This window comes from Diachasma alloeum, unplaced genomic scaffold, assembly GCF_001412515.2.
Source record: "Diachasma alloeum isolate Michigan unplaced genomic scaffold, Dall2.0 Dall_scaffold_00214, whole genome shotgun sequence".
Classification (NCBI taxonomy): Eukaryota; Metazoa; Arthropoda; class Insecta; order Hymenoptera; family Braconidae; genus Diachasma; species Diachasma alloeum.
In genome coordinates this window covers 2159502-2173442 of record NW_021680379.1, presented here as the reverse complement: position 1 = coordinate 2173442, position 13941 = coordinate 2159502, and the positions used below count along the sequence as shown (strand labels likewise).

At 37.0% G+C, this 13941-nt stretch overlaps 2 protein-coding genes across 2 annotated transcripts; both read right to left on the bottom strand.

Annotated features, from left to right (window-relative positions):
- Positions 1-672: 672 nt before the first annotated feature.
- LOC107037153 (sulfotransferase 1 family member D1) lies at positions 673-3609 on the bottom strand. The gene is made up of 5 exons (XM_015255542.1): positions 3396-3609; positions 3006-3102; positions 2598-2893; positions 1181-1281; positions 673-1025 (listed from the first exon to the last, which is right to left on the bottom strand). Exons 1-5 carry the CDS (start codon positions 3607-3609, stop codon positions 729-731), a joined length of 1005 nt encoding a protein of 334 aa, XP_015111028.1. The 3' UTR covers positions 673-728.
- A 2797-nt stretch (positions 3610-6406) lies between these two features.
- Positions 6407-10463, bottom strand: LOC107037152 (sulfotransferase 4A1). The gene is made up of 5 exons (XM_029126046.1): positions 10280-10463; positions 8261-8357; positions 7463-7761; positions 6843-6943; positions 6407-6757 (listed from the first exon to the last, which is right to left on the bottom strand). Exons 1-5 carry the CDS (start codon positions 10461-10463, stop codon positions 6407-6409), a joined length of 1032 nt encoding a protein of 343 aa, XP_028981879.1.
- Positions 10464-13941: the final 3478 nt, after the last annotated feature.

Below are 13941 nucleotides of genomic sequence, written 5' to 3'. Positions count from 1 at the left end.
GTTTCTGTTTTTATGGAATTTGTATGTAGGCTACGACTCAACTGCAGTTTATTCATACTACTAATCAATCTTTTTTTTGCTTCAGCCCGACCACGACCCATTTTGAGGAATCCACTGATACGGGTGCCGTTTAGGCAAATGCTCTTTCGAGGCGGACGACGACGTAGACGACAGATTCATCGTAGGCAGGGAAATCCTTAATTTAAATTTTTTTGTAGCGTGGGAATTCAACCCTCGTTACTCACCTGAGGTGTATGGCCCACCCCAGGCATTCTTTTAAATAATTCGTTTCAACACTTCATCAGTGATCAGATCGAATATCATCGGAGGAATATTATTATTAACACTTTGAACGATCTACTTGCATTCTCTTCTTTTTATTGCCTTGATTTCTGATGCGTAAAATATCATAAAGGGACCTCTGTTTAAAGGCCAGGCAAGTAATGAACATTAAGGGGAATAGTAGCAACTGCAACAATCACCATTGAAATATCATTTGGCATGATATTTGAAATGAATTCACTTCATTCTCAGGGAAGTCCTATTCTTTAAATGAATGTAATCTTCATTGATGAAACAACTAATATTTTGTATTCAACTTAGAATAAAAGAGAATTATTTTTTATGTGTAATGTTTAAATACCACGTTTAGTTTATATTCTATGCTATTAAATTTTTCATTCATTTCATTCGGATTTCAGAATTCTATAATATTCTCTCTTCTTCTCCTACGGCGTCAGGTCTGAAGTTTCGAGCTGACGTGAAGTCCACTGATCGAACTCGTCAATCATTTCCCGAGACATTGCTACCTTCCACTGATTTACTTCACCACTTCGCAGGAACTTCTCCCCTGTCGTGGAAATGTTAAATTGTTTCATAGCCTTTATCCATTCTTCCTTATTCACCGCTGGGTTTTTTTTCATGTTTGAAAAACTGAGATGGTCCAACAGAATCTCCAACTTTTCAGTAGATAGTGAAGGCTTTCCCAGGAATTCTGATGTTTTGTGAATCACCGATGATAAATCCTTAAGAATTAAAAGGATTTTGGTAAGTTTTATAGAATTTTTTTGTGGAATGCAAATTCATATTTTCTATTTTCGTGGGAATGTATCTAATGTGAAAATCATACATATTATAAATGGGTAGAATTATTCTGGAAAGAAGGGCAGTTTCAGCTTACCGATTTCATATCCTCGAATGCCAAGAACAAAATATTCAATTGGGGATCGTTTCTTCGATTCCAGAATCCCAAAATGTGATCCCAAAACGGACAATATAACACTGAAAAATAAAGATAGGAAGTTTCCTCTATATATAATAATGAAGAAAGAAAGAGGGTGAAAATTTAGGGAACGCTATCGGTATTCTTATCTATAGGATAGCTTTTTACAGTACAGTAGACTCCCGTAACAACGTTTCCTCTCACATTGATTCTTCTTTGCTCAGCTGCTTCCTCTACTGTACTACCCACGGGCCCGGGAGTAAACACTCCAACGTTATCTTTGAGAAGGCATTGTCTCTAAATTCCAAGAAAGCCGAAAAATAAAATACGCTAAATATGAATTTTCGATCATAAAATTCAGTTCCCTCTAGATAATGAATCAGAATGAAGAAAATAACAACAAGATAACCAAGAAATTAAAAGAAAGAGAATTAAGCGGAATCTTAAAACTAAAACTGCAAGACCAAAACCACTTTGATAATGAAAAAAGTTTTTTGATTTAAAAAAATCAGCTGGCTATAAAAAGAGAAGTTAATTAAATGTATATTGAAATGTTGAGGTAATTAAAATTGACGTAATTAAATTGATGTGATTAAAATTAGTTAATAAGGCATTAAATTCAATAAGAAGAAAATTAAATCCTTAGTATTTTTATTTTATGGCTCCAGTTCTCAGAAATCTCGCCTCGTGTAAGTGCGTGGTGGAGGTCGCGAAATGCAGTCGCATTCTCCGAATTCACTTCCCCTATTCCCCCATGAGTGCGACTGTAACGGGAGTCTACTGAACTCTCGCTACTTGCACATCCATTAGTTGCTCGTTTCCGCCCCCCACTCTTACCCCCCTATAGCTTTCTTTTGTCCTCCGTGCGTAAACACAGAGATCCAAATAATTTTTTTTGAAAATGAAACTATTCATTCCGTCTCATTTTCTCTGAGAAATTGGATCGGCATTGAGTGAGGAGTGGGAGCCGGTGGAAAGTTTCTCTTTTCTTGGAAACCCTACAGCCTTTTCGATGAACAACTAGCGAGAGCCTACTGCATTGAAATTCTATTCGGAATGATATTGGTTTTCTGCTGATTTTTCTTGAGAAAGTCCAGTTTTTTCAACAAGGTTTCATGAAAATACCAACAGAAAACACGTAATTGACAGAAAATTGATAAATTAGTATTATTCGATGCAACGCATTGTCAAGTTTGTTTTTTTTTATAAATCATAGAGAAGCGAAATCTTAGGGAGTATCTACTCTATGGCTTTTCTTATATAGAAGACAAAACATTTGCACCCGATTAGTCACAGGGGGGGAGGGGCAAGCCCCTCGTTCGTAACTGAACCAATTATTAAATTTCCATTTTACAAATGAACTGGTGATACCCACACTTATCAGCCAAAAAAAGTTGACAGAATGCATTGAAATCCCCTCCATATCCCTCCATGAGTCGAGAGTGATGATAGTAAGATATGCAATTGTCCTTTACATTCCTCCGAACGTAAACAATTTTGGCAGTAGTTTTACCCTCCCGGAGGGCACGAGGCAGAAAGTGAAACGGTAGATGCGTTTTTATAAATCTCGGAGAGGGGAGGTTGTCGCATAATTCTATGCTCCTCGTTATTTCGGGATCCGATTCTGATAATTCTTTGGGTATCAGTAAGAGATCTGAAATAGCGGTTAGCCTGAAACGAAATTAATCATAAGAATGTCATTCACGATAAGGGTTTGTGGCTCCTTTCATACAGTAAATTGTCTGCTTTTGGCTGAATATATCTTCAAGATTGAGTCACTCACTCGAAAAATGGAAACCGATCCGACAAATCTGTTTTTGCACCTTCGAGATCTACGTCGTTTGCTAGACACCAGACCATCTCTTGGGTCCAGGTGGTGCCTCAAAGTAAAAAATTATAATTATAATTATTATTCCGCTAAATAGTGAATTGATGATCGTGAACTAGTATATTTCAGGGCGAGTGCCATGGGGTTTTTTACTCGCCTGAAGTTGACATCCGAGCCGAAGGTGAGGACTGGCTAACTACGCGAATAAAAAAAACCCATAGCACTAGTCGTAAAGGATATTTTTCCGTAGTGATTTTCACTTTGACGAGTATGGGGAAGGGCCAATACCAATCCCCGGACGAGGAAAAGTGAAGGTCCGTACGAAAAAAATATAATTGGACTCACCAGCCTTGGGAAAAGTACAGACCCATATGTCATCATCTCGAACTTTGAAATTTTCAATATCATCTGCATGTTTGGTGAAGGCTTCTGGGAAACGTACACCTTTTATTGTGATGAAATTACTCTGGAAGTGACTCTTGAAGAGTTCCTCCCACTTTTCATCACTGTTTTCGAATTGATTGTCTTTAATTTTTCCCTCTTCTGCTGCTTCCGACATTTTTATTTTTCGACACTCAGACATAAGTTGGTGGTTGATAACTGAAACTGAATGACTTACCCAGTGGCAAATCGCCAAGTAATGCGCCACCCGAAATGATACGCTACCGTTTAATACAGATAAGAAAAATAAGAACGAGTGGGACTGACCGTTCATTTTCATCCATTTAAGAGAATGGAATTTTTTTTCCATCGATATCGTTAATGATGATGGATTATGTTGATCTTGTGGCCTGGCCTCTAGTCAGTCAACAAGCTGAAGTATAAATGATGGGTACAGGAAATTTAACGTACTAACAAATTGAGATTTAATTCTTTTATATTTATTTATTGGTATCTGCGACATTGCGAAGAGTGCGGCAAAATGTAAATTTAAGGATATCCAGGTAGTTTCAGATATTTTATCTGAAAATCGTCAGAATTTGTAGAATAGACCAAGACTATTTTTTAGGCGCAATATCAACTTTCGTTTCCGAACATTTTTTCGAAAAAACGATTTTTGAAAAAATGAAATTCAACACATTGCGTCCATAAAAGCTGTATACTTCTATCTTCAATCCAATAGTTCATAGTCTTTACCGATTATAATTTTGTTCGTTACACTCTTTCGATATAACCCTCACCCGGTGGCTTGGCGTAGTTGGTAAGTTCATGACCTCACACCAAGTTGGTTTTTATTAAAACTTTTTCAACAAAAAACACATTCATAATCACATCATCGCACACGAGTCATCAACTAATTTTACCACCAGTAAATGTAAACACATCTTACCTCAAAATGTACCAGTAAAATATAAAACAGTAGGTTAAACTTGTTAATTATACAAGTAGGGACTACGCACCAACAAAAGACAATGAACATTTTTTATATATATAGACGTAAGCAACAGATGTATAAAGATATATTAATCGTTAATAAATATTTATTGAAAAAGAAAAAAAAATTGCCTCACATGCGAAAGGTTCCGAGTTCAAATCCCAGCCGGGTAGAATGGTGCCATCTAACCATTTAAAGTCTTGATCACCATCGCAGTACACCCTAACCGGGTCGAAGCGATGTAAAATAACGATAAAAAAAAAGATATACCTCTCGAGACGTCAGAACCTTGCAACCTTAGCCTCTTGTGAGGTATGACCCTTCCCGGGTAGAAATCACGCCGCTCGAACTCGGCTCGGAACCCGTATCCCAGCTAGAAATACGCCACTCCGCCCCAGCTTGGGATAAACTCCACGCGCGTCATATGTACCCGAGGTTGAGCCGCGTCACGCGCTCACAGCCCAGCGTTAGATTATTACGCGAAACGCCGGGCTTTAGTTCAATGGCCACTGCTCAACCTCAGGTTCATTTCCAATTAGTCAATCCCAGTATACTTAACTTCAATAATGATTTGACAGGTCCGATGGCATCGTGATTTGAGCGAAAAAACAATCGAATAAATGTGAAGATGGCATGCTTTTTCAGATGAACAATCACAAGCTCATCAGAAATAACGCGATATTAACTAATCGAATGGGATTAAGCTGAAAATACAAGGTAGAACAATTCACTGAAACGTAATCAAAACTTTCGTTTTTCTCGCGAATACAACAAACAAAATCAAGAAAAATAATCACTTGAAAAACGTTAACGAACCTTTATTATTAATTATCAACGCTACAGGAGAGGATATTCTTCATTTTTCGATAGGCCTACGAGTTCTAAGAATATTCTACGATTTATTAGGGAAATGTTGAATACAGGTATGCCAAAATAACACGCATGAAAAAATTCAACAGAAAAACCTAGCGCTTTCTATTAAATTTCTATTGGAATTCTATGAGAATTCTCTGGAAGTTCTATTAGAATTCTATTCGTTTCTTGCGCCGATTCTATAGGAGATTATGCAACTTCATAGAGTCTTTTTGTTAAGGTAAAATTTGGTGCAAGAAAGTAAATAGGTTTTTATGTTCCTATAGATTTTCTTAGGCGTAAGATTTCTAAGTTTTTCCGCTCGGTTTTTCTTCTTTTCTTTTAATCAAATGCAGGGACAAAACTTGGAAAAATCATGCCCAATAGTTTTTGTGGAAGAAATCCTGACAGAATAAATTATCTAGAAAAATCAATGGATTTTTTTCTACAAACAAATATCTATTAAAAATGCAGGGGAAAGTTGCATAATTTTCAATGGAATTGACGCAAAAAAAAATAGAATTTTTCAATAGAATTGCAATAAAACTTAAATAGAATTCTCATAGAGCTCCAATAGAAATTCAATAGGAATTCTTAGAGAAAGTGCCAGGTTTTATATTCGATGACAGAGGGAAAAATCAGTAAATTTCAAATTTTATAGAAAGTTCAGTGGAATTCCATTTTTTTTTTATAGTAAGAAGACAAGGATTTTCCAAAGTATTCAAATTTTAAATCGATATTCTAAAAATGCATAAATATCATTCTATTCCACCCTCCACTCGAAACGACACGACTCAATCGGAGCTGAGTTCTAAGCGTTGAGCCACAGCTCAAACTCAAGTGCCGGGTTATGCCATCTGACGAGCGTTCGACTGTGAGCCGGTATGGAGCGGCGGGTCGCGGCGTGAACTCGGGTCAAGCGGCAAGCCGAGGCTGAGCTCGCGCTCACCCGAGTTGCGGCTGAATCCCCGGTTGAATTTCTACCCGGGTTGCGGCGTTTGACTCTCACGAGGCAAGACCAGTGCAATATTTGACCCTAGAGACGTATGACCCTACGCATCCGTTTTGCCCAATCCGTTTTACCCCAATCGCCCTTACGCATCGCCCAGTTCCAAAACCTTGTCGATATTCATCTTGAATTGTGGAATTGCTCGATATACTGAATATTCGGCTTCACAGGAGACTCAAAAGAAAAATCTGAAGTTTTTAAATTTTTCGAGATCCACTCATCAAATTGGGCCAAAATATTGGGGGACATTACAGTTTTCCACTGGTTCACTTGCCCTCGTCGTATGAATTCTGCCTCTCCTGAGGCGCCGAGGTACTGCTTTGTGAACTCAAACATGCTCTTGTGATTGACCGCTGGATTCTTCTTCATGTTTTCGAAACTCAAGTGGTCCAGCAACTGGTTTAATTCCTCTGAAAATAGTTTGGCGTTCTTCAGAAATTTCGCAGTTTTCTGGATCACCGATATCAAATCCTTGATTGGGAAAAGAACTTACAGTTAGATACATTGATCTGAAATTTTGGAAATTTTCGTACGCGCAGAAGAGGATTATACTCACCGATTTCATGTCTTCATACTTGAGAAATAAAATGTTGTATGATGAATCATTCCTTTTATTCCAAAAACCGAATATGTGATTCCAAAAAGGACAGTAAGGAACTAGAATGATGAAAGACATGCAATGACGACATCATTTAATCCTCGATCACTCGCGCTCAGCCGCCAGCCTTCATCCGTCGCACCGTTAGCGCAGGGCTGCTGGGTTAAATCGAGAGCGTTGTTGTCACCTTGGCGCCTACCGCTATGCGCGTATTCCAAGTGTGGCGGTGAATGTAGCAACACTGTCGCTCGAGGAGTCGACAGCGACTCACTGGCACCGGGCGGTGCGGCGCTGCTTTTCTGTCTGTTCGACGTTTCTTTTCTTTTTTTAGCTAAATAAATTTCCCGAGAAAAAAACGGACTACGCCAACGCTTAATAAAAGGATTGATCTAGGAGCTGTAATTTTTTCCGAATTTTTAAGCGTCAAGAAACACGCTAAAATATAAAAAACCGAAAACGGGCGGCGCCGCGCTCATTGAGTGAGTGATCGAGGGTTAACGAAAATTATCCCTAAAATACGCCACTGTTTTCAACTGTTTTCAGTTATGGCTGATGGTAGATCATCTATAATTAATTACCTTTATCACCCAGAAAAAGTCTGCAGAATTGCTCGAAATCCCCCCGGAACGCAAAATGTTTGGTATGATGATAGAAAGATATGCACACATCCTTTGGATTCCTGCAGACATACACAATCTTTGCCTGGGTACGTCCCTCTCGCAGATCGCGAGGAAGAAGCTGAAATGGAAGATGAGTTTTGATGAATCTAGGGCGTGGTAGGTCCTCCACGAATTTCACACTATCGTGGACGAACTCATGATTCGCCAGTTCTGGGAACTTCTCAATGAGTGCTGCATTATCAACACGAGCTGACGATCTGGAAAGGAGATTATGAATACCGTGTTTATCTACATCGAGGTGGCAAATCATCACAGATGAGAAAATTTAGTAGAGACCCTCAACCGCAGAAGTTTGCCGAAGCTGAGAGTCAACTTGGCAATGTGAGAATTTTCCATCGTCGGTTGCATAGGTTATTCATTAACCCAGCGAAAAATCGCCAAGGTCACAATATAAATTCCTAGGCGTAAAAAATTATTCAAAAAATCAAACAAAAAACTGTGAAAATTTACGCTGATGAATTTCTACAAAAACAATCTCAATATAATGAATAGAACGGTGAAATGTTATGATTTCTTGATACAATATTTTTATTGAACATTTCTATGTTAAGAACGCGTAGAAAATCTACGGAATATTTCAATAGAATCAACTAAAAATTAATAGAATTTCCAATAGAAATTCCATACCATGTTCTAGTGCATGTGCAAGGTTTTTCCCGTAATTTTTTCGTACGTAATGTTTTGAAAATTACTTACTCGAGGAATGGAAAACGAGTTGTCAAATTCACCTCCGCTCCTTTGAAATCGAGATTGTGACTGATGCACCAGACCATTTCTTGAGTCCAGGTAGTTCCTGAATGATAAAATTTATTATAAGAAGAATAAGCTATTTAATTATATCTCCATTAATGATTGTCCTTTTAACCCTTCATGGTCACTCTTTTTTTAGCATGAATTAAAGATACATCAGTCATCCGCATCCGCTGCATATAAAGTGCACTCAAGATTTGTAAAAGAAATCTGAAAAATTCCTGAACGAGCATTTATGGTGTTTTCTCATTGATATAACTCATATCATTAGGAGGCATTAACCATTGATAGTTTTTTCTACAAAAGTTAAGGGCATTCAAAAAAAACTCCGTAATAGTAGAAAGTTCATATGTGGCGCGTTCCACGCTATTTGAACGGTGAATTTAAGGATAATCGGGAGAGGAAGAAATGTTGGAGGTGAGGCAGAGGGGTTTCTATTGTTTTCCTGCAGAAAACCAATCGCTGAACAAAAAAATTGTTCCCATTCGGATTCAAAATTCAAGCAATCTTAAGGAGTATCTCCGATTCAAAATTATTTTTGGGGCTAATCAAATTTATTTGTATTTGTTCCACGCATTGAATGATTTTCAGATTGTTTTTTTTTAATAAATGAAAAAATATTAATCCATGCGAAAAAGTGGCACCATCGTCGGTAGTTTTTTTTTCACCAGGAGCTGGTACCACTGGCTCGAGGGAGCTCCAATCACAACGCTTCATCGCTCTCTCTCAAGACGTTTAAATTGACCGCGCTACCCCCACCCGATCGGTACTTGGGACGTTGCTGCTTGTTTGGGCTGCGTGCGCAGAAATTTCATTTTTCACTAACTTTTTCGCTATTATTGATAAACTAGGCAACAATCTTTTTCACTCAAAAAATCATTGATCACATGTCCTAAATGTGTCTAAAGTTTCATGACTTTGGCTGCATTTTTTCCACCCGGCCCGGCTGGAGCGCTCAAATTGGGCGGTGCACGGACCGACGGAGGCGTCACATGACTTCATTAAAAACTTAATCTTTTACGAGCCAATCAATGTCATTAAACAAAAATTTGATACAGCGTTCTTAATAATATTTCCCGCAAGATATATTTTTTTATATTTTTCAGAGTGGAACTCACGAAACTACAACCATTTTTCTAATTAATCATTTGAAAAATACCAATAATATTTTCGATCAATTTTTTTTACACAACTAGCCATTTTTTGTCATCAATAAAGTCCTTTTGAAATTTTTGGATTAAATGTCTAGTCGTTATTCACTGGAATTTTACAATTGTGATAACTTTAAGAAAAACAAATTGGGCTGTTAATAGTATCTCTGATCCTCATTCTGTGATATATGTAATTAAAAAAAAAATCTCTCCTCTTCCCCTCTTTTGTAAAATGAAAAGAAAGTTGATTGTCATTGTCTAATGTTTGGGAATAACTTCATGCGTGATCCACTTTTGTTCTATGATTGATTCTGAAGAACTGTCAATAAATATGCCCCTTCGATTTATCCTGAATTATTTCTTAATTAAATACAACAATACAATCCGTCCGGACATGATCTAAAAGCATATTCGAACACCTGAGACCAAAATTATTTATCCTAACTCGAAAAAAAATGTAAATTTCGAATTTGACAAATACAATGCTCTCATTCCGAAGCAATAATACTAATAATATATAAAGAGGATACTATTTTAGAGGAAAATTCAAGACAATCGATTTCCCATGGACATGGAGACCGAGAGGTGTCTTCAAAGGGTTAAAAATAAGATAGTAAAATCCATTTCTCTCGTAAAAGATTCTATAAAAAAATTTGAATGAACAATTTTTTTGTTAGCCTGAGCAAAATCTGACGTCGTTCCGCATCATCAAATAATTATACTGTTGATATCGTTTCATTGCACTATTTGTCTATCCGAAAACTATATCGAATCAAACGAAAAACGTCGCATATAGAACTGTTTCAGGACTCACCCGATTTCGGAAAACTGCAAACCCACACGTCGTCATCCCAGATCTTGAGATTCTCAATAGAATCCGCGATGTTTGGGTAAAGATCAGTCATCGTCACTCCTTTTGCATTTACATATCCAGACCGAAATTCATTCGTGAAAGTTTCTTTCAAAAGTTGATCCAAATCTTTGGGATCGTCTTTCATCTTCGACGCTCCTTGATCAACAAGGTGGCACTATCGCTTGAAATCGAAGGATAAATGAACAGCGAAGAGGTGATATTTCCAGTTCGCGAAATGCCATAACAATGGACTCAAGACAGTCGCACACTCCAATATTTCAATGCTTCCCCCTAATCCCCAGTTTCCCTCCTACTCTCGCGTACTTTATAGACTCCTAAAGCTGCAGTTGACCTGGAATTTTTGAATTTTTCAGGTGAAGAAACTATGGAAATTTACCTATCATTATATTTTTTCGGACGTAGTCATGCTCACATTTTGAAATTGTGATATACAGTGACCAGGAGTTATAGTTATTTTCCAGCAGGGATAGACAATAATATCAGATTTTGACAATATTAAATAGGATCATCTCCTTATATTGTTCAAAGTTTAACTATATTTAACAAATTTAAAATATAGAATTTATGAGCTAAATTTTTCGATTGATGATGAATAAAATATTTGATAATACTGGAATGTAATTTTTTATTTAACAAGCTAATTCTAACTTTGGGTACTTGATTTTCGATTATCCAAATAATCGTCAATGTTTCTACCGAAATCATTGGTTGATAGAATATTTCGAAATTTAAATGTATAAATTGATGGTTACTTTAATATTTAAAATTTTCAAGATTTATGTTAAAAATTAACAACTTCACAATTTACCGGTAATTATGATTGATTGATGCCGATAATTATGATTGACTGCCCTTTTGTGTTCAGATGAATTTGTGTTATCTTTGTAAAAAAAATACAGTTCACGCTGGGGGATCTCTTCATGAAAGCTATTGGAATGTTATTGAAAATTTTACTGGTTTTTGGCCAATTTTCATTACACATTTTACAGCATTTCCATGTAATTTTTTTCCATAAATTTGACAGAACAGAATCAATAGATTGTGATTTTGAAATATGATGCCTAAATTTTTTACAATTTTTATCGTTCCATTCAAGGATATTAAGGATATCCAACTATCTTTTACAGTTTAATATAGACCCCACTATAGATTCAACCATTTTTAATCATCAAATTTGTCAATTAAATTGCATGAGAAAAATTTGAAAAAATCGTGATTATCCAGCGTCATTCAAATTACATTTTGTACAAAATTATTATTTTTTCAACATTCGTTATTTATAAATACATAATTGAAATTCGTTCGTTAGATTACATAAAATAAAACTAGTTTTTCTTTCAATTATCTCAATTAGATCATAGAAATATGAGGACTACCCTCAGACATTGGAGCTCAGAATCGGAGCTCACAGCCCTGAAGATGCAGACTGCAATGTTTGCGTAACGTCGGCGTAATGCAATATGGATGCGTTAATTTTTTTTCTCAAGAGATCATGGAACTTACCATCGGAATACCAAAGTTTCAAAAGGATTCCCTGACTTTTACCCATATTATAGTGCACACAAGTGGATTTTGACAAAAAACAGGGGCGACCCAATACCGGGCCAGGAGCGGGCCAATGTCAGCCCAAGATTGGCCCCCTAATAAAGCTATAATTTCAAAGGAAAGAATGCGATGGCCACTATTTTCGAACTCGCCCGAAATAACATCCAAACGAATATTTTAACCCATAATTGAAAAGATTTCGATGATTATTTTTTGAATGGTCGTCGAAAAACTAAATTGGAAAAAAAAGCTCACATACATGCATACATATATACAGACATGATCTAAAAACAGCATTATCGAACTCCTGAGATCAAAATTAGTCATCTTGACACAAAAGAATGGAAATTTTAGATTTGACGAATACAATGCTTTCATTCGGAAGCAAAAATACAAGAACGGCAATTAAAATTTTATATCTTGAATTGTGGTGCGAGTATCATTTCAAAGCCAAAAACGAGAAAAATGTTTTCACCTGATGTACGGGGTAAAATGGGTTAGGCACGAAATTTTTGTCAGTTTTTTAGGTATCCCATGATGTATCTAAAATCGCTCGATAGTTATTTTTATCAATCGAAGACTTTCAAATTTCACCTAGGTCTCCCTAAGATCTAAACAATCAAAACAACAAAACATCGAACTGTACATTGAACTGGAGTGGAAACAATTGAATCTCAACAAAAAATGCTGCAAACTATTCAACTGCTCTACGAAAATATCATTTAAACATTTAAGAGAGAAAAATTCCGTTCTGATAATAATCGTAAATTCTCCTTTCACTCCTTCAGTAACAAACACATGAAATTCTTAGGACTTCATTTATATTTCATTGATTTTCAGCAAGATTCCGATCGAAGGTCATCAGCCTTCGCAAACCGTGACTTTCCCTTTTTTTCATTAGTCGTTTCCATCATTTTCTTCGTTGAAAGCAGAACAATCTGTATTCTGTATTTTCTTAGCAGAATAGAGACTGAAAATTTGGAATGATCCATTATCTACTCCGGGACATTTCCGGATACATCGCGGCCTCCCGCCGATTCCTTTCGCCCCTTGGCATAAATTCCCCGAGTTTTGTAGAAAGATCGAATTATTTGATATATATTGTGACGTGCACGAAATTTCCGGGCATGTGAAATATCCATGCAGATTCCCGAGTCGAATATCCGGACCTTATTCCCCCCTATTACCTCCTCGAGTCGAATATCTGGACCTTATTCTTCCCTATTACCTCCTCGAGTCGTATATCTGGACCTTATTCCCCCCTATTACCGCCTTGAGATATATTTCCCTCCTTTGTTCATCCTATACATCCTGAATAACTCCTTATATGATCTTGCCTCATCCTAAAGGCGTAAAAACTCTTCTCACCTGATACTTTTTTCCCCCTTCTCCTCCTGTCGAATGAAAAGGAATCATATATCCCCTGAATTAACCCTGATAGCCAGGATGATTGAGTAGCTCACTATTTTGTTTATTTCTGTTTGCGGTGAAAATCAGGGAAATTGTCACCCTTATTTTTGACTGTCGTTTCTGACCGTTATTTTTGACCCTTATATATGACCCTTGAGTATGACCTTAATTTTCACCCGTACTTCTCATGTTAATAATTCAAAATAAATAAAAATACCTTGAAAGGGTTTGTAGGTTCTTTCCAGGAGGGATGGAGTGGAAAACATTTTAGGGGGTGCAGGCGATAAATAGGTTTAACACACCTCCTGTTTTCCTCCTGAATCCTCGGAATTTGGAAATAACTCGCACGTTCAGGCGGAAACCAGGGGGTCTTCCTGAATGTAAATACACCCTAACTTCATCCTGGTCCTCCTGCTCATGATGGGTGTTCAAGGGGAAATTCAGGTCCTAATGTTCGACTCGGGTATCCATATGCAAATCCCCACACAAGTGAACGTTGATTCTGTATTTATTGACCCCCTAATGCCAATGAAACCCTCGATTTTCGCCAAAATTGAATTTTTTCGCCAAGTGAAGGTTGATTCTGTATTTTCTAACGATTCTGATGCCAATGAAACCCCCGGAGGCGCGGCAAATGTCGAAATAAA

Coding starts and splice junctions, on each gene's coding strand:
- LOC107037152 (XM_029126046.1), bottom strand. CDS start 10,463: ATGAAAGACGATCCCAAAGATTTGGATCAACTTTTGAAAGAAACTTTC. Junction 8,358..10,279: donor TTGCAGTTTTCCGAAATCGG/GTGAGTCCTGAA, acceptor TTTATCATTCAG/GAACTACCTGGACTCAAGAA. Junction 6,758..6,842: donor AGTATGAAGACATGAAATCG/GTGAGTATAATC, acceptor TTCCCAATCAAG/GATTTGATATCGGTGATCCA.
- LOC107037153 (XM_015255542.1), bottom strand. CDS start 3,609: ATGTCGGAAGCAGCAGAAGAGGGAAAAATTAAAGACAATCAATTCGAA. Junction 1,282..2,597: donor ACTTTTTTTGGCTGATAAGT/GTGGGTATCACC, acceptor TTTATTTTTCAG/TGTTATATTGTCCGTTTTGG. Junction 1,026..1,180: donor CATTCGAGGATATGAAATCG/GTAAGCTGAAAC, acceptor TTAATTCTTAAG/GATTTATCATCGGTGATTCA.